The 19,180-nt window shown below is 40.2% G+C and overlaps 2 protein-coding genes across 7 annotated transcripts in view; one reads left to right on the top strand and one right to left on the bottom strand.

Moving 5' to 3' along the window:
- The window catches only part of RABGAP1 (RAB GTPase activating protein 1), a 169,299-nt gene that overhangs the window by 143,520 nt on the left and 6,599 nt on the right, over nt 1–19,180 (bottom strand). For 2 of the 6 annotated variants that reach the window (XM_005213133.3, XM_059891255.1), the window contains exon 1: nt 16,824–16,908. The exons of 3 other annotated variants lie outside the window; for them this stretch is intronic. The gene's annotated coding sequence lies outside the window, so the exon portion shown is untranslated. Of the gene's footprint in view, nt 1–16,497; nt 16,909–19,180 lie in introns of those variants that run through there. One more of the 6 variants, XM_059891254.1, reaches the window with a different exon arrangement.
- LOC132346530 (uncharacterized) lies at nt 2,830–17,595 on the top strand. The gene is made up of 3 exons (XM_059891609.1): nt 2,830–2,878; nt 16,485–17,128; nt 17,467–17,595. Exons 1-3 carry the CDS (start codon nt 2,830–2,832, stop codon nt 17,593–17,595), a joined length of 822 nt encoding a protein of 273 aa, XP_059747592.1.

Raw genomic sequence — 19,180 nt, 5'->3', positions numbered from 1 at the left:
GGAAACATGTTGAAGAATTAAGAAATATAGTCAAGGAGGATATGTCTTGGATGAGGATATATATTTTAATCCCTTGAGGTGTCTGCCCTCACAGGATCTTCTTCCTAAAGTGCTTCCCTTGCTTCAGTACTCAGTCAACTCCAAATAATCATTCTTGACCTAATAACCCTCCTTTTCCAAGAAGCCTGCCCAGTCTCTCCCCAGAGTCAAAAGCACTGCCCGCCTCATTTCTGTTCCCACAGCAGTTTTACATTTTAACAGTACCTATTATACTGTGTTAAAATCTGATGTTGAGGGAACTCAACATCAAACTTAATACTCACATATCTGTTTCACAGATTAGGAAACTGAGGCTTAGAGAGATGGTATAATTTGTTCAAGGTAACGGTTGTAATTTAACTGGTTAGAAGCAAAGTCAAAAGCTTTCATTTAGATGGCAATGCTTTTCCCATGTGACACATCTGGGCCTTGTTCCACAACACTCAGCATCAGATAAAGGAATCTCCATCTTTTTTAGAACTTGTCCTTTAGGTAAGGTTTTCATGCTTAATTAGTCTTTTTCCCATGTTTTTAAAAATGTTACTAATAGTAAGATAGCAGCTGCTGCTGCTGCTGAGTCGCTTCAGTCAAGTCCGACTTTGTGCAACCCCATAGATGGCAGCCCACCAGGTTCCCCCATCCCTGGGATTGTCCAGGCAAGAACACTGGAGTGGGTTGCCATTTCCTTCTCCAATGCATGAAAGTGAGAAGTGAAAGTGAAGTCACTCAGTCGTGTCTGACTCTTAGCGACCCCATGGACTGCAGCCTACCAGGCTCCTCTGTCCATGGGATTTTCCAGGCAAGACTACTGGAGTGGGGTGCCGCTGCCTTCTCCGAAGATAGCAGAGGGCCTGGAAAAGTTTTCTAAAACGATAATCTCAGAGACATTAACAACTTTCTACAATATTCTAGACTCAAAAATAATACTTTGGTATCTACACTACGGAACTGAGATTTGGCAGGCTCCAAGTTCAACCTATTTTCTTTGAGGAAGTGACAGGAAAGTACACTTTATAAGATACTTTACTGTTTGTTTTGGCCCTGAAAGTAACTGAATCACTCAGTAGAAATGAGATTTATCAGAACACTAAGCAGTACAGGAGGAGTTATGTAATAAGGCTCCCCTTCTCCAGCTCCGTGGGCAGAAGTGAAGAGTCAGCCCACAAGCTCCGAGGGTTCTAGAGAAGATCGCCCCACCCTCCCCTGGTCTCCACAACCAAGAGGCATCCCAGAACTTCATATACTCCTGGAAAAACTCTAGAGTATTCACAATCTCTGTCTTGAGACCATAAGAACTAGTTTTGTTGTTCTTCATCCCTTCTTACACCAGCTACCACAAGAAGCCCCTACTCTAATTCTCATGGACACTAAAGTACAAATTTCCTCCCCATAAACACCCTACACTACCATCCCTCTTCCTATTTTTCTCCATACCACCTATCACTGTTTGACACATTTACCTTGTCATCATAATTTGTTTTTAAATATCATGTAAGCATAAGGGCAGGGATTTCTGCCTGTTTCATGAGCTGCGGTAGCCCTAACAAGTGAAAGAATAACTGGCCATAGTAGGTGCTCAAATGTGTACTAAAGAAATAGGATAAAGGCAAATAAAAGACGTAAGATAACAAGAGTCACCCAATGAAAAAGGCAAGAGCAGCTTTTATAACTGACAGGAAGAATAGAAGTCATTATTTATGATGGTAAAGCAAACAGTTAAGAGTTAGGAAAAAATACAAGTTAGTATGCTGGTTCTACCACTGAATAATAGTGTAAGCTTGGTCATACCAAGCCTCAGATTCCGTAAATGAAAATGGTGTACTACCTACCTCACAGAGTCATTATAAAAATTACTCTCTGTAGCACTGACATATATACTCTACCATGTGTAAAGCAGCTAGTGGGAAACTGCTGGTATAACACGGGAGCTCAACTCCTGCTTTGTGACAACCAAGAAGGGCTGGGATGAGGGGATGGGACAGAGTGGGAGAGAGGCTGAAGGAGGAGCGGATATATGCATACTTCCAGCTGATTCATGTTGTACAGCAGAAACCAGAACAACACTGTAAAGCAATTATCTTCCAATTAAAAAACACTAAGAAATAGATATATGTATATCCAAGAGCCAACTGCTATTGAAGGATGGTCAAGAGCCTTGATTATGGCCAGTTCTTTTCCATTTCACTCTTTCATTAACCGGAGAGTGAAACCAACTCCCAATTTTAACAAATATCAACAGATTTTGGTAATTTAGGAAACAATATTAGCACAAAATATATGTAACACTTCTAGTTCCAGTCTTATTTGAAAGTGAAAGTGTTTAGTCGCTCAGTAGTGTCCGACTCTTGTAGCCCAAGAGGCAAGAATACTGGAGTGGGTTGCCATTCCCTTCTCCAAGGGATCTTCCCAACCCAGAAATTGAACCGGCTCTCCTGCATTGCAGGCACATTCTTTACCATCTTAGCCACTAGGTCAGTATCTAACTTTTTTATACTTAAGTAAACATAAAAGAATACTTTGTATCTCTGTGTTAACACTTTGCTGCTGCTGCTAAGTTGCTTCAGTCTTGTCTGACTCTGTGCGACCCCACAGACGGCAGCCCACCAGGCTCCCCCATCCCTGGGATTCTCCAGGCAAGAACACTGGAGTGGGTTGCCATTTCCTTCTCCAATGCATGAAAGTGAAAAGTGAAAGTTTACAGATTACTAAAATGTACACCTTCATCTCATTTTATCATCCTAACAACTCTGTATCTGGGAGGCACTCAGTTTGTCTCCCTTTATATAAGTGATGAGCCTAGACCCCTACAACACGTCCAGTTACCGACAGGGCCAGGTTGGTGAGTACTAGTGCAGGGATGCTTCATTCTATCTCCTTTAATAAGTCAAGTAACTTAAAATGATAAGTAATTTTAATTACGCAACCTCATGCATCAAAACCAAAGGCTCAGTTATATTATAGTCCCATCTGTACCACAGTGACAACTCTATGCTCAACCACACACTTTTGCAAAGATTGTAGTATAAAATGTGCCTCAATCTTGTTGAATGAACAAAGATTCATTTTCATTCTCAATCTCCTCTTAAAACTATAAACCTGTTAAAGGAGAGTGAAAAGGTAAAGAACTAGCCATGATAAGAGCTCTTTTGATAGTTCTTCAAAAGCAGTGCTTACTTTTTAAAAACTTGAACTTTGGGACAGAGTATCATCAGATATTTGTATTTTTCTAACATTATTCAGAGCAGTAACATAAACAGTGAACTTGCAGTGGTATGGATTTGCTAATGTGCAATTAGTAGAGCAAAAATCACCTCCCAATAAGTGACCCACCGAACCTGATAAGAGAGATGAGTGATACTTGTAATTGAACTTGACATACTTGAGACAAGTAAAAGGTGCTTGTTTCTGGCACTAGTCCAAGCACTCCAGTTCATCTTTATTTCCTTGGTTTTCCTGACATTCTTCCTGAAGGAGTATTAACTCCTCCTCCACCCCACTCCAGTACTCTCGCCTGGAAAATCCCATGGATGGAGGAGCCTGGTAGGCTGCAGTCCATGGGGTCGCTAAGAGTCAGACACGACTGAGCGACTTCACTTTAAATTTTCATGCATTGGAGAAGGAAATGGCAACCCACTCCAGTGTTCTTGCCTGGAGAATCCCAGGGACGGGGGAGCCTGGTGGCCTGCTGTTTATGGGGTCACACAGAGTCGGACATGACTGAAGTGACTTACCAGCAGCAGCCACTTCAATAGGACTCCCCACTCACACCAAACTGCTGCTGCTAAGTCACTTCAGTCGTGTCCGACTCTGTGCAAACCCACAGATGGCAGCCCACCAGGCTCCCCCGTCCCTGGGATTCTCCAGGCAAGAACACTGGAGTGGGTTGCCATTTCCTTCTCCAATGCATGAAAGTTAAAAGTGAAAGTGAAAGTGGCTCAGTCATATCTGACTCTTGGCGACCCCATGGACTGTAGCCCACCAGGCTCCTCCATCCATGGGATTTTCCAGGCAAGAGTACTGGAGTGAGGTGCCACTGCCTTCTCTGTCTCACCGAGCAGTCCCTCTCAAAATCTGGCTACTGTAACTCTCACCAACCCTTACTAAACCTCTTCTTTTAAAAACTGAATTCAAACCTTGTCTATGTGACGTTGGGTGTTTTTAACACTCTGAGCATCCATTCAAAAAGGAAAAATACATGTATGTGTGTGTGTATGTATGTGTACAGACACACATACATATATATAAACAAATAAAAATCAACAATACAAAACTTAAAAACTCAAACAATTCTTTTCAGTTCTCATCTTATTTCCACTGGCTGAAATAAATGAAAATGCTTATCATTTCCTTATTGTGAAACTCTTTTTGCTTCCATTTTCTACCTCTAGCACCTTTTACCATTTCCTTCAAGTTCCCTTTTCTCTGCCCACTCCTTATTTTTTTAAAGAAAAATTTGGCTGTACAGATCTAGTTCCCTGACCAGGGATCAAACCCACTACCCCTGCATTGATTGGGGGTGTGGAGTCTTCACCACTGGACCACCAGGAAAATCCCTGCCCACTGTAAGTTCATCTGTCCTCCTCCTCCTTCCATATCTGCCCCTAGCTATCTCAGTACCTCCTGTGTTGTAACTTTTTTGTATGCTGATGATACTGTAGCCCTGTTTTTCTCCCTAATTTCATGTGGGCGCTTGTGTTTTGTTCTGTGTGTGTGTTTTTTTTTTTTTTTACCTATTCAGTATTGAGTATCTGTTATGTGCCAGGCACTAGGTAGAGTGTAATGGGGAGGAAAGGTACTCTTTACCCTTGACAGGCTTATAGTAGAGAACATGGACAAACAAACAAGTAATTACAATATAGTGCTTGGTATAGTAAGAGGTTCCAAATAGGAAAAGGAGTTCGTCAAGGCTGTATATTGTCACCCTGCTTATTTAACTTCTATGCAGAGTACATCATGAGAAACGCTGGACTGGAAGAAACACAAGCTGGAATCAAGATTGCCAGGAGAAATATCAATAACCTCAGATATGCAGATGACACCACCCTTATGGCAGAAAGTGAAGAGGAACTCAAAAGCCTCTTGATGAAAGTTAAAGTGGAGAGTGAAAAAGTTGGCTTAAAGCTCAACATTCAGAAAACTAAGATCATGGCATCTGGTCCCATCACTTCATGGCAAATAGATGGGGAAACAGTGGAAACAGTGTCAGACTTTATTTTTCTGGGCTCCCAAATCACTGCAGATGGTGATTGCAGCCATGAAATTAAAAGACACTTACTCCTTGGAAGGAAAGTTATGACCAACCTAGACAGCATATTCTAAAGCAGAGACATTACTTTGTCAACAAAGGTTCGTCTAGTCAAGGCTATGGTTTTTCCTGTGGTCATGTATGGATGTGAGAGTTGGACTGTGAAGAAGGCTGAGCACCAAAGAATTGATGCTTTTGAACTGTGGTGTTGGAGAAGACTCTTGAGAGTCCCTTGGACTGCAAGGAGATCCAACCAGTCCATTCTGAAGGAGATCAGCCCTGGGATTTCTTTGGAAGGAATGATGCTAAAGCTGAAACTCCAGTACTTTGGCCACCTCATGCGAAGAGTTGACTCATTGGAAAAGACTCTGATGCTGGGAGGGATTGGGGGCAGGAGGAGAAGGGGACGACAGAGGATGAGATGGCTGGATCGTATTGCTGACTTGATGGACGTGAGTCTGAGTGAACTCCGGGAATTGGTGATGGACAGGGAGGCCTGGCGTGCTGCGATTCATGGGGTCGCAAAGAGTCGGACACGACTGAGCGACTACTCTGATCTGATAGTAATAGGTATGCATATGGTGTTATGAGAATACACAGGTGGGATCTGCTACACGTATCCCATACCCATCTCAAAATTGACTCCATATATCCAAAGCAGAGCCCATCTTCACACAAGCATATTCTTCCTCATAGCTTCCTTATCAGTGGTTAACAACCACTGATTCAAGATGGAAATGTCCCCCCCCCACCCCCCACCGCTCCCGCAATCCCTGACTCCTTTTCTCATTCTCCCTTGGAATTCTAATAGATTTTAGTTCCAAAACATATCCCAAATCTGCTCTTTCTTTGCCATCTTTCATGTCACTCTCTTGCATTTTATTCTCTTTCAACTTTGCTACAACATAAGTCTCTCTTTCTAGACTCTCTCTAGTCATTATCAAGGCCTCATAGCTAATCTCTAAAATTCAGATTTGATCACATATCCGACCCCTTCCTTTGATTGCTCCTGACTGAAAACAGAAAAATCCAAATTCCTTAAATCATTAATTCTTAAAAATCTGGAGCCAATCTCTCATTCTAGTCTGATCTCCCTCTATGAAACCATACCAGGGAACTCCAATTATGCCATGCATTTTTATGCTTTCAAACCTTTGCTCATGCCATTTCTTAAGCTTGGAGTGTGTTTTCATTTCTCCAATTAGTCCTACTCCCCCACAAGCAATGCAGTGATACAATCAAATATTTAACCTCCTCTTCCTTTCTGAAATAATCCTTATTTCCCTCTAGGGCTCCTAAGGCTTTTTGTTTGCTTGCTTTTTAATTCTATCACAGAATTACATTTATCACACAGTAAAATGTTATACCTCTTTTCTCCTATATTGATCATTCATTTCGGAAACAATTATTTAGTATAAACCACCACAGTAAACACTGGGAATACAATGAGCACACATAGTCCCTTTGAACTACTTTTGGACAGGGATCTTTAAGGGTTTGCTTATATTATCTTCATATGCTTGCTTATGGCAGTGTTCAGTAAATGTGACTGGATGGCTAATACTTGTTCAGTGTTTAAGTAACAGGGTTTATACACTGTGAGATGGACGAACGACAAATATGCTACACTACAAGCATTTCTGGGGGTGCAGATATGAAAGATTGGGATAGAGGCTAAAAACAACAACAACAACAACAACAACAAAACCACCACAACTACCTTTTGACTGTGCCTGACTAACTCTTCTTTTAGGTTTCCAACCGTGAAAAGCAGTTAAACACCATTGAGCCAAATCTTGGATTCCCTCTGAACCCAAACATTCTCTCATCACTTCCCTCCCAATCTCCATCATTTCTGTTGCTCCACCAGTGAAAAAAATGAGTACAGCTTTAGGGAGTCTTAAAGACAATACTTGGGCTTTCCCAGTGGCTCAGTGTTAAAAGAATTAGCCTGCAATGCAGAAGCCACAGGTTCGATCTTTGGATCAGGAAGATTCCCTGGAGGAGGGCATGGCAACCCACTCCAGTATTCTTGCCTGGAGAATCCCATGGACAGAACAGCCTAGAAGGCTACAGACCACAGGTTGCAAAGAGTTGGACACAACTGAAGTGACTTAGCATGCACACACACGGACGATACTTAAATAATCTTGCTGAATTTAAAGAACACTACTTACCAGTTCCTAAGTATCAATTGTATGCCCCACATAGTACTTAGAAGCTTCACATGCATTGTTACTAATCTTCATACTACCCTTCCCAGATAGGTATGAACTTCATACGACAAACTGAGGCTTAGAATGGCTCAATAATGCTTAAGTTCAGAGCGACAACTGTAGAACTTGATCCAATCCCAGGGATCTAGGCGCCTGTCCTTTTCAGGAATGCATCTCTCCTCCTTGGTGTTCTGTCACCATTCTCTACCCATTCCAATCCATCTTCTATGTTGTTCCCAGTTGTACTCTTCTAAAACACGGATCTGATAAGATTACTCTCTGTTCAGTAAAGGACAAGTCAGAAAGCAGCAAGAGAGTCAAGTCCCAAACATGCTTAGCAGGCCAATTCCTATGGGCTTGTAGCTCAATAAAATTAAACAACTACAAAGAAGTTGTATTTTAAAATCATATGATATTAATCTCAGCTTTTTTCCTGGATTTGAGGTTTGTTGCCCTGCACTGGTTTTCATATGAACTTCTCACAACATATCCCTGGGAAGGGTGGGATGAATCTAACAAAACTCCATGGAAAATCATCGCATCTTTGAAAAATAAATTCCGTTCCACCACTACTAATTGCTAAACAATTGAGGTGTCTTTATTGAAGTCTGACTTTTGAATTTCGTGACTGATTCTTTGAATTATTTTAGTGAGCTTAGAGAACCTATTACTTTAAGCCTTCCAAATAATTTTAGCTTAGCTTTAAAAACCAAAAAGAAAATGAAACTTAACCATCGTGGGCCTACAGCACATATAGGCAAGAAAAACCAGCTTACAAAAAAGTCACTGTTAGGCAAATTTTAACCCATCACGTCTGTCACAATTAACTTCTTTAAACTATGAAGTGACTCTTCGAGCTTGATTTCAGATGAACCATTAAGGATACCTTAAAGAAATATAACTCAGTCAAAAGCTTTCTTAATTTAAATAAAAATTTAAAAAATTCAATCTTTCTACATAAGTATTACCATTTTAGCCATTTTTAAGTGTATAGTTTCATGGCTTTCAGTATATTTACATTTAGTGCAACCATCACCACAACCTATCTCTAGAACTTTTCCATCTTCCCCAACTGAGACTCTGTACCTATTAAATTCCAATTCCTATTCCCCCAGGCAACCAACATTCTACTTTCCGTCATTAAGAATCTGACTACGAGGTATTTCATGTAAGCAGTGAAATTATATGGTATTTGTATTTTTATGGTTGATTTATTTCACTTAGCATAATGTTTCCTAAGCTTATCTATGTTGCAGCATTTGTCAGAACTTCCTTTCTTTTTTATGGTCAGATAGCATCCCATGGTATGAATATACCACCCTTTGTTTATCCATTCACTGGTCAATAAAAGTTCTAAAAGCCTAAATGTAACTTTATGGACCTTTAGGATAAAACTCACAAAATCAATACAGAAAAATGCCTAAACACCACAGCTAATGATTTCAGAGGTACTATACTTTTCCCTTTCTTACTGACAAATCGAGCTTTAATAAGACTTTATTCAAAGTTAACAGTCTGGTGTTCTACTGAAAAACCAACTGGGATTTGAACTCCTTAGTCCTTTGTGATTTGACTTGGACCATGTGATAGCTCCAGTTCTTTTAACACATAAAATGAGGGGGCCAAGTCCTTTTAATTCTTTTGTGAATGAGAACATCCAGGAAAGGGAAGGGGGGCAGGAATATCAGGTGCCTCCCAATCCTAATCCATGATGCAGGCATTTTAAGTGTCATTTTTACAAACAAAGAAACTGAGAATCAGCATCATTAAGTATCTTACCTTCAGTCATATATTAAGTAAGTTTGAGACTTGGGATATCTGTATTTTTTCTGATTCCAAAGTTCACAGTCTCCCCTCTATATCTTGATATTTTAATGAAAGGTACAAAAAGAGGTGGGGATGAAATGCACATAAAACATTCTTTAACTGAGTTGATTATCAAGTACAACACTGTTGACACCTGAAAAAATAAACCATATAAGTGGTTTTTCCATGTTCCTATGGCTATTTTAGGAACCAGCACTCTAGTTTTTTCCAGAACTCTAGGAATGCTGGCTTTATGCCCCTTCAACACAATACCTCTGTGACTAAATATTTAAGTTACTTGGATGCCATGACCACAAAAGAAATCCAACTGTGGGAACACAGGGAAAATTAGTTAATATTAACATACTACTCATTCACAAGGTCCGATTATATTTCTAACAGTAGTACACATTTTTAAGCATCCCTGTATTTACTTTTTCTGGAATGGATTTCTCAAGCATAATATAACTCACACCAGTTTTGTAAACATAAAAACAAATATTTTTAAGCAATGAAGGATTTTCTAAAGACTTTTACATTTAGTGCAACCATCATCACCACCTATCCCTAGAACTTTTCCATCTTTCCCAACTGAGACTCTGTACCTATTAAATTCCAATTCCTATTCCCCCAGGCAACCAACATTCTACTTTCTGTCTCTATAAATCCAACTACTCGAAGTAATCCATATAAGTAGTGAAATTACATGAATTGGCTTGTAATGCACTGGTCATAGCAAACACCCTCTTCTAACAACACAAGAGAAGACTCTACACATGGACATCACCAGATGGTCAATACCAAAATCAGATTGATTATATTCTTTGTAGCCAAAGATGGAGAAGCTCTATACAGTCAGAAAAAACAAGACCAGGAGCTGACTGTGGCACAGATCATGAACTCCTTACTGCCAAATTCAGACTTAAATTGAAGAAAACAGGGAAAACCACTAGACCATTCAGGGGTGACCTAAATCAAATCCCTTATGATTACACAGTGGAAATGACAAATAGATTTAAGGGATTAGATCTGATAGAGTGCCTGAAGAACTATGGACGGAGGTTCGTGACATTGTTCAGGAGGCAGTGATCAAGACCATCCTCAAAAAAAAAAAGAAACACAAAATGGCAAAATGGTTGTCTGAGAAGGCCTTAGAAACAGCCGAGAAAAGAAGAGAAGCTAAAGACAAAGGAGAAAAGGAAAGATATACCCATTTGAATGCAGAGTTCCAAAGAATAGCAAAGAGATAAGAAAGCCTTCCTCAGTGATCAATGCAAAGAAGTAGAGGAAAGCAATAGCATGGGAAAACCTAGAGATCTCTTCAAGAAAACTAGGGATACCAAAGGAACATTTCATGCAAAGATGGGCCCAATAAAGGATAGAAATGATATGGACCTAACAGATGCACAAGATATTAAGAGGTAACAAGAATACACAGAAGAACTATACAAAAAAGATCTTCACGACCCAGATAATCATGATGGTGTGATCACTCACCTAGAGCCAGACATCCTGGAATGTAGTCAAGTGGCCCTTAAGAAGAATCTCTATGAACAAACCTAGTGGAGGTGATGGAATTTCAGTTGAGCTCTTTCAAATCTTAAAAGACGATGCTGTGAAAGTGCTGCACTCAACATGCCAGCAAATTTGGAAAACTCAGCAGTGGCCACAGGACTGGAAAAGGTCAGTTTTCATTCCAATCCCAAAGAAAGGCAATGACAAACAATATTCAAACTATCACACAATTGCACTCATCTCACACGCTAGTAAAGTAATGCTCAAAATTCTCCAACCCAGGCTTCAACAGTACATGAAGCGTGAACTTCCCGATGTTCAAGCTGGATTTAGAAAAGGCAGAGGAACCAGAGATCAAATTGCCAACACCCCTTGGATCATAGAAAAAGCAAGAGAATTTCAGAAAAACATCTACTTCTGCTTTATTGATTACGCCAAAGCCTTTGACTATGTGGATCACAGCAAACTGTGAAAAATTCTTAATGAGACAGGAATACCAGACCATCTGATCTACCTCCTGAGAAATCTGTATGCAGGTCAAGAAGCAACAGTTAGAACCGAACATGGAACAATAGACTGGTTCCAAATCAGGGAAGGAGTACGTCAAGGCTGTATATTGTCACCCTGTTATTTAACTTATATTCAGAGTACATCATGCAAAATGGCAGGCTGGATGAAGCACAAGCTGGAATCAAGATGGTGGGACGAAATATCAATAACCTCAGATACGCAGGTGATACCACCCTTGTGGCAGAAAGCAAAGAGGAACCGAAGAGACTTGATGAAACTGAAAGAGGAGAGTGAAAAAGTTGGCTTAAAACTCAACATTCAAAAAACTAAGATCACGGCATCTGGTCCCATCACTTCATGGCAAACAGATGCGGAAACAACGGAAACAGTGACAGACTTTATATTTTGGGGCTCCAAAATCACTGCAGATGGTGATTGCAGCCATGAAATTAAAAGACAAGCGTCTTCGAAGAAAAGCTATGACCAACCTAGACAGTATATTAAAAAGCAGAGACATTACGTTGCTGACAAACGTCTGTCTAGTCAAAGCTATGGTTTTTCCAGTAGTCACGTAGTCATATAAGGATGTGAGAGTTGGACTATAAAGAAAGCTGAGTGCCAAAGAATAGATGCTTTTGAACTGTGGTGTTGGAGAAGACTCTTGAGAGACCCTTAGAACGCAAGGAGATCAAACCAGTCAATCCTAAAGGAAATCAATCCTGAATATTCATTAGAAGGACTGATGCTGAAGCTGAAACTCCAGTATTCTGACCAACAGATGCAAAGAACCGACTCACTGGCAAAGACCCTGATTCTTGGAAAGATTGAAGGCAGGAGAAAGTGATGACAGAGGATAAGATGGTTGGACGGCATCACCGACTTGATGGGACATGAGTTTGAGCAAGCTCCGGGAGTTGGTGATGGGCAGGGAAGCCTGGCATGCTGCAGTCCATGGAGTCGCAAAGTTGGACCTTACTGAGTGACCAAACTGAACTGTATTTACTTTTTCTGGAGTGGATTTCCCAAGCATAATATAATTTACACCAGTTCTGTAAATAAAAGCTAATATTTTTAAGCAATACAGGATTTTCTAAAGACTTTTCCTGTTTTTAGGAAATTACTCAATATAGTTCCTTCTCACACATAGTGAAAACGATCAATCTATTCCATTTAGAATACCAACCTGTCTATATTTGGATCTGAAATGTTTAAACCAGGTGAACTTAATGCCAAGCAAACAAGTCATTTGCTAGATGACCAAAGCCTGAGATTAATGCAGTAAAATGGTTTCTCTTTTCCATGACCTCTGATTTTCAGGGGAATGTGTGAAGACAAACCATGAATGTTTAACAGAAGACACACAAGTTTTCTGAATCTTTTGATGTATGAGTGCCCTAGTCCATACTTATACAAGGATGGTGGGGCATTTGTTAAGAGTGTTGAATGGGGGGGGGGGTTGCTGCTGCTGCTAAGTTGCTTCAGTCGTGTCCGACTCTGTGTGACCCCATAGACAGCAGCCCACCAGGCTCCGCCGTCCCTGGGATGAATGGGGGCGGTGGACAACCAAAAAACATTTCCTGAGCACTTTCACTCACAGCATGGAATAGGCACCATGTAAGAAAATAAAAGAATTCACACATACTCAATTTAGTGTCAGAGATTTCTGTTTTAATTTAATATATATTATCTCTTTATTAGGGGATAGTTTACAAGTTCTGTTTAACTTTATTTTTTAATTGAAGGATAATTGCTTTACAGAATTTTGTTGGTTTCTGCCAAACATCAACATGAATCAGCCATAGAGTACGTATGTCCCCTCCCTCTTGAACCTTCCTCTCTCCTCCTCCTCACAGATGCTTTTAAACCTGTCTAAAAAGATCTTTCCTCACAACCAAAAAGCAAAAATGTAAAAATAACAAATAGATGTTTCTGTTAGGGAACAGTTTTTTTTAACCTAAGAATTAGCTTTTGAGGTTACAAAATCAGATTTTTCGTCAATTCACAGAGAATTCAACAGGTAACTATGATAAAGATGTAGCCATTTCTCTTTTGCAGGTATACCAGAGGAAATCATGTATCACAGCAAAAGAGATTTACATGACATATCTCTATTCTCACCTTGCCAGAATCCGTTCATCAGCATATTTTAAGGGCATAAGAAAGTTTATTAATCTACAGTAAAAATATTAAAATGATTAATTCATAGTTCTTAGCAGTAGTGTTATACAAACACCCAACATTTAATCCAATTTAGCCTTAAATACTATCTCTTAATACCCATGACAACATTTAAAATACATTCCCAAATAAATATTCTGTACATCAATTCCTTTTTCTGACACAAGGGCCGCCCTCAGAAGCTGGAAAATAAGATAACCAAAGATTCTTGATTATAACTACCAAAGTGTATATAAATAAGGGAAAATGAGGAAAAGAAATTTTAAACATTGTTAAGCTTTAAGGGTTAATAACATTTTATTAAAGTTATCACAGAAAGCAATTTGCTAATGTACCTTAAGAGATGTCATATTTTATTAGGCAGAAAAAAATTATTGCCACAAAGATTAACAGATGACAAGGAGTTGGGACTTATTACATAAAAGCTGATGCAACTAACTGGAGATAGGTAACAGCCATGCATTAACTCCAAAGAAGCCTAAACCTCCAAATTCAGCACCAGGCCACACAACTGAGAAAATATACTTCAAATGTTTTAGATCCAAGGTAATATATACCATTCAATGTGAAGCATGAACTTAAAAACAAGTTTAGGGCTTTATTTATACTATTTTATGATCACAGAAAAAGGGATTTGGGGGAAAAGTTAGGCCTTATAGAACTCTACTTGATAGAAATATAAAACCTTCAAAAAGTTCTGGTGATTACCTCAGAGTAATACAGTTGTTCTGGCAAGAGGAAACTTCCAAGCTAAACTCTATAAACTAAACTGTTCATGACTTGCAAACTGCCATATTTGGTCAGTCTTTACACATGAAGAGAAAAACAAGGCAGTTAGGGGTCAACAAGAGTGGTTATAATGTCAGTTTAAGTGTCTATCCAGTATTGTTTCGGATTACAAGTTTTCTGAAGAATAAGGATCTTAGGATCAACAAAAAACTGGACAGACTGGGAAGGGAGACCAGGTAATTTATGCAAATAGAAACAGCTGTTAAATTTATATGTTTTATCAGGTATACCCATGGATAGCCAAGTCCTTAGCCTTGGATTTTCTTTTTTTACTATCTAACTATGGAAAATCAATAAAACAAGGTAGTTACATACAAAGCACCCAAATGCATGCCAAACCTTGCTTTATGAACACTGGTTAAATTAGTACTTCTTTAATGTTTGAGTTTTAGCTCTAAGAAAGATTAAGTTTTACGTACACTTATTTCACATGCTTGAAAAGTGTAGTATCTGATTATACTGACACTACAAAGATAACACTTGTGCAGCCCATGTCAGAAACTCAGCACATCAGCAACTATAAAGACACACCACAGTAGAACTGACTTAAACTAATTATTTTCTGAAGCCGGTACTCAAAGGGCACGTGTTAAAATAATCACTGGGAAATGGCGAGACCTTCAAAGTAGGCTTCATGTCAGCTGGAAACACTTCAACTGAAAATGTGCTCAATAAAAGATAATGACTTCTCTAAATAAAAGAATCTGGGCTGTAAAGTTTAGCTAGAAACGTACTCCATAATAGAAAACGACTTCTTCAATGAATCAAGGCTGTGTGGTTTGAGATATGTTTATGAAAAACCATGTTCCCTTATGTAGATAATGTGCATAATACACTTCTTTCAATATGCAGTAGAAGAGATAGGAAACAAGTGCCTTCACTTTTACAGTCCTACTAAACTACAATTTTATCCAGGTTAAGCACTTGCAAACTGCTAATAGAGCACTATGCCAAAATCAACTATACTTAACATTATTTAAAAGTAAAAAGAAAATTATGCAAAAAAATGCCAAACTGTATGCAGTTAATAAGTACCCAAATATATACCTTAATACCGATGAGCTGAGCTAGTTAACTGTAAACTAAGTTATAAACCTGAAACGAAAAGGAACTGTGTACCATAACATAGCAATAGTTCAACTTTAATGACAAAGTTGAATTGATAATACGTACCGAACCCATTATTAATAAATACAAATCAATCGTGGACTCAAATTTTATTAACAGAAACTGAGGTCTACAAAGGAAGACAACTCTGTCCCTTACTCATTTTCAATTTTTAATAAGTAAACTCAAATAAAACCTTGAATATACATTAAAATAGCACCTTATACACGCTAGAATTAAGGCCAACAGGTCCTTCGTTTAAAAAGGAAAACGTGCACTCCTTTGGAACCTAAGTTTTTCAACTTTCTAAACCTCAGTTTTAATGTGACAAACTCAGTTCAATTCACTTTCTTCGGTTTTTTTTTCCCCTCCTAAACAAAGCAGCTGGGATACAGACACACACTCGCGACTTACTAGTCCAGTCCCACGTATGTGAATACAGGTGTTTATTTGAATGAATATATCAAGTGAATTGTAAAACCCTGTTCCCCACCCCCGCCCCCGACAACAAACAAACAAAAAACCCTCAAAAGATCTCCAATTCTTCAAGTCGGATGACGATTTAATGGGGCACTTATAGCGTACCAACAGCATGGTCTGCTAGGGCTTTTGCTTCCAAGATAAAGGAACCCTAAGTATGGAGATGACTGTAAAGGCAGTTGCAGATAACAAACCGAATGTTAGAAGAGAAGGGACACCAAAGTACCACCAGGCAATGGACAGCGAACTCCTGGAAGTCTAGGGTGATCCTCGGGTTCAACACCTAAAGCTTTTTAGGCTGCTGGGAATCACGATACAACAATGAGGTACTGGGGGCAGACACTTAAAAGAATCTGGGAAAACGGGGCTACTGGGGACACTTAGATAGCAGCTGGGAAAATGAGACGGAATGGCCAACACGAGAAGGAACACCGACACTAGAATAAAGCAAGCCTTTCAAATCAGGCGCAGCCCAGGAAGCTAGCTTGAGGCCGAAGCCAGCCTAAGTCACAGGTACAGGCCCAGCGAGCAACGGGGAGAAACTGAGGCTGAGGGAGCAGCCAAATTCTCAAACAGGACCTCTCTCCAAACATAAAAAGTCAAGAGACAAACCAGCTTTGCAGCGGGGGCGAGGGAGACGGCCACAAGTGCACCACCGGGAAGGCCTACACCCACCCAGACAGGGGGAACCGGTTTGGGCAGGGGCTGTCCGAGCGTTCCCGCTTGCGCATGCGTCCTCCCCCCGCCCCCAGGGCCGCTGCTCCCCCTCCCCCCAATCACTGCTCCCCTCAGAACCCGGCTCGTCGAGGGAGCTGAACGCAGTCTCGCCTGCCCAGCCCCGCGGGATAAGAACACGGCATGGCTCCCCGCAGGGACCGTCCGAAGATCCCCCCCGGGCTTGGTGGGTGGGAGGAGGAGGAGGGGAAACGCGGCCCTACCCGACCCGCCGTCTCCTCCTCCGCCGCCCGCCGTTCGCCGTCCCGGAGGCTCCGCCGCCTGGGCCTCCCCAGCCGCCCAGCCCCCGCCCTCCCCGCCCCCTACTCACGTGAGAGCGCTCCTTCCGTCCTCCGTCCCGCCTCCTGCCCTGCTTCATAGGCCCTTGGCAAAGCCGAGTCGCCCTATTGGCTCAACGACAGGCGGCGGGGGCGTACTTCCTTTCCGCGGACCCCACCTGGGCTTTTGGCCCGCCTCCGTATTCTGCGCCTGCGCGGAGTCTGCTCTCCGGGAGCTGCACTCGTCTCTGGTTAGTGTGCGCGCTTTGGCTAACAGTGGCTCTGTGCCTGCATCAGGGACTGGGAGCAGGATTGGCGGGGGTAGCAGGCTGGGTAGTACCTGTTGCACCTGAGGTGGGTCCAACCTCAAAGTCACTGGTGCTAGAGCAAGGAATCCCTTCCTCCCCTTTAACGTTTAAAAGCTGTTTCTAAAGTCGCACTTAATGATGTTAACCCAACACACCTGGCCTTTATTGAGGGCGCAGACAGTGGCAGGGATTGTCGACAGGTAGGTTCCTTTACAGGTATGTCACTTGGCTTTACTACAAACCTTGAGAATGATAATTTTTTTTTTTCTAATTTTGTAAAGGAATCCAGCCTAAGGAACAGGATTCCGTGTAGAAGTCAAAACTTTCTAACTTTGAAATCAAGGGCGACTGGCTACAACACAACTACCCTGAGACATCTGAAACACACAAAAGAGAACAAAATGAACTAGGTTGTTCCAGAGTACTACTCAAAGATAGGGCTGGGATTTTATTTAAAAGCCATACAAAAGTGATAGAACAGCAGCAACAGAATGAAGTTGAAAGTCCCTCTCCTGAGTGAATTTACAGTGTAGTAGTAAACAAAAGTAATGATTATTAAAAGTGCTAATTAAGTCTTGACAGTTTATGAAGTAATTCTAAAGCCTCTCCCTCATTTTCTTGATTCAAATTGTGTATACTCTTTTCCGGCTAAATGAGTCATTCTCAAAGTTTTCCTGTGGATAGTGCATCTAAATCAACCAGACACAGCAAAAAAAAAAAAAGCTGTGCTCTGTTGCAGTCCTCTTTGTGACTTGTCTATTATAATAGACTTGGCTGCACTCCCACAGTAAAATAGCTTTCTTCCTTCTCCTTACACAGTTATGTAACAGAAATACACACCCATTTTAAAGTATTTAAATAACAGATATAACATTACGAAGAAAGCAAAATCTCCTGAAATCCTGACACTCTGACAAAACCACTTTTAATAGTTTGGTGACGATACATTTCATGTATTTCTTGATTCATATATATTTCCCCAATATATACATAAATCTTAACATAATCTTTTAAATAAAATTTTATTACAGAATCACTAGAGTATGTCCTGAAGAAAAATCCAAAACAGGGACAACCTCAAATAAAACAAAAATATCAGATTCCCACTACAAATACTAACAGTTTAAAACACAGTCTTCTTTGTGTCTATATATTGTTTTTCAAAATGAGCTCACATAGTTAAACAGTCTGCTGTATTCAACTAACAGTATCTACCTTAGCATTTCACTAAATTTTCCTCTCATCTAATTCCTAGATCTCATTCAAATTTTCTAACAACCTAAAAGTATTTTTACAGCGGGCTTTTCCAAATCAGTAATATCATTTTAGTAAATTTTCCTCTCAGCTAATACCTAACTATAATCAAATTCTTCATTGACCAAAATAAATTTTTTACAGCTAATTTTCCCAAATCAGCATCCAGTCCAGGCCCACACACTATGTCTGGTTGTGATGTCCCTTAAGTATTTCTTAATCTAGTAATTAAGAAAAAAAATTGAAAGACACTGGCTTATTGAAGAAATCAGTCCAGTTGAAGTACAAAATTTCCTATCTTCTGGATCTGAAAAGTTGTTTCCTCAAGAAGTCACTGAGTTTGTTTCCTTAGACCTTATATTTCCTGGAAAATGGAATTTATATCTCAAGCTCAGTAGATTGATGTGGTAAGCTGGAACCAGAATGGAAAGTCCGTAAATGCTAAAATATGGAAAATGAAGTTCAATCTATAAACAGGGTGCCCTTGAAGTTTCTAAGGATAGTGCCAACAACAGATTTGGGTTTTAAAAAATTTCATTCTGGTAGGAGTAGAAAAGGCAAAACAGGGAGTAAATAGAACACTTTGAATATCACTTTCTGATCTTATGCAGATTAGAAACACCTGAACTAAGGCAAAAGAAAGGGGGGGAAAAAGAGACTGAGTTTGAAGGAAATATCTTCAAGTTTGTTGATTCTGTCTTTTGCCTGCTCAAGTCTGATTTTGTTGTTATTCAGTCACCA

This window comes from Bos taurus, chromosome 11, assembly GCF_002263795.3.
Source record: "Bos taurus isolate L1 Dominette 01449 registration number 42190680 breed Hereford chromosome 11, ARS-UCD2.0, whole genome shotgun sequence".
NCBI classification, from domain to species: domain Eukaryota; kingdom Metazoa; phylum Chordata; class Mammalia; order Artiodactyla; family Bovidae; genus Bos; species Bos taurus.
Note: the sequence above shows the minus strand (reverse complement) of the source record. Positions and strands in the feature narration are given on the sequence as shown.

Coding starts and splice junctions, on each gene's coding strand:
- LOC132346530 (XM_059891609.1), top strand. CDS start 2,830: ATGAGCCTAGACCCCTACAACACGTCCAGTTACCGACAGGGCCAGGTT. Junction 2,879..16,484: donor TTACCGACAGGGCCAGGTTG/GTGAGTACTAGT, acceptor AAACATAAAAAG/TCAAGAGACAAACCAGCTTT. Junction 17,129..17,466: donor GGGAGCTGCACTCGTCTCTG/GTTAGTGTGCGC, acceptor AATTTTGTAAAG/GAATCCAGCCTAAGGAACAG.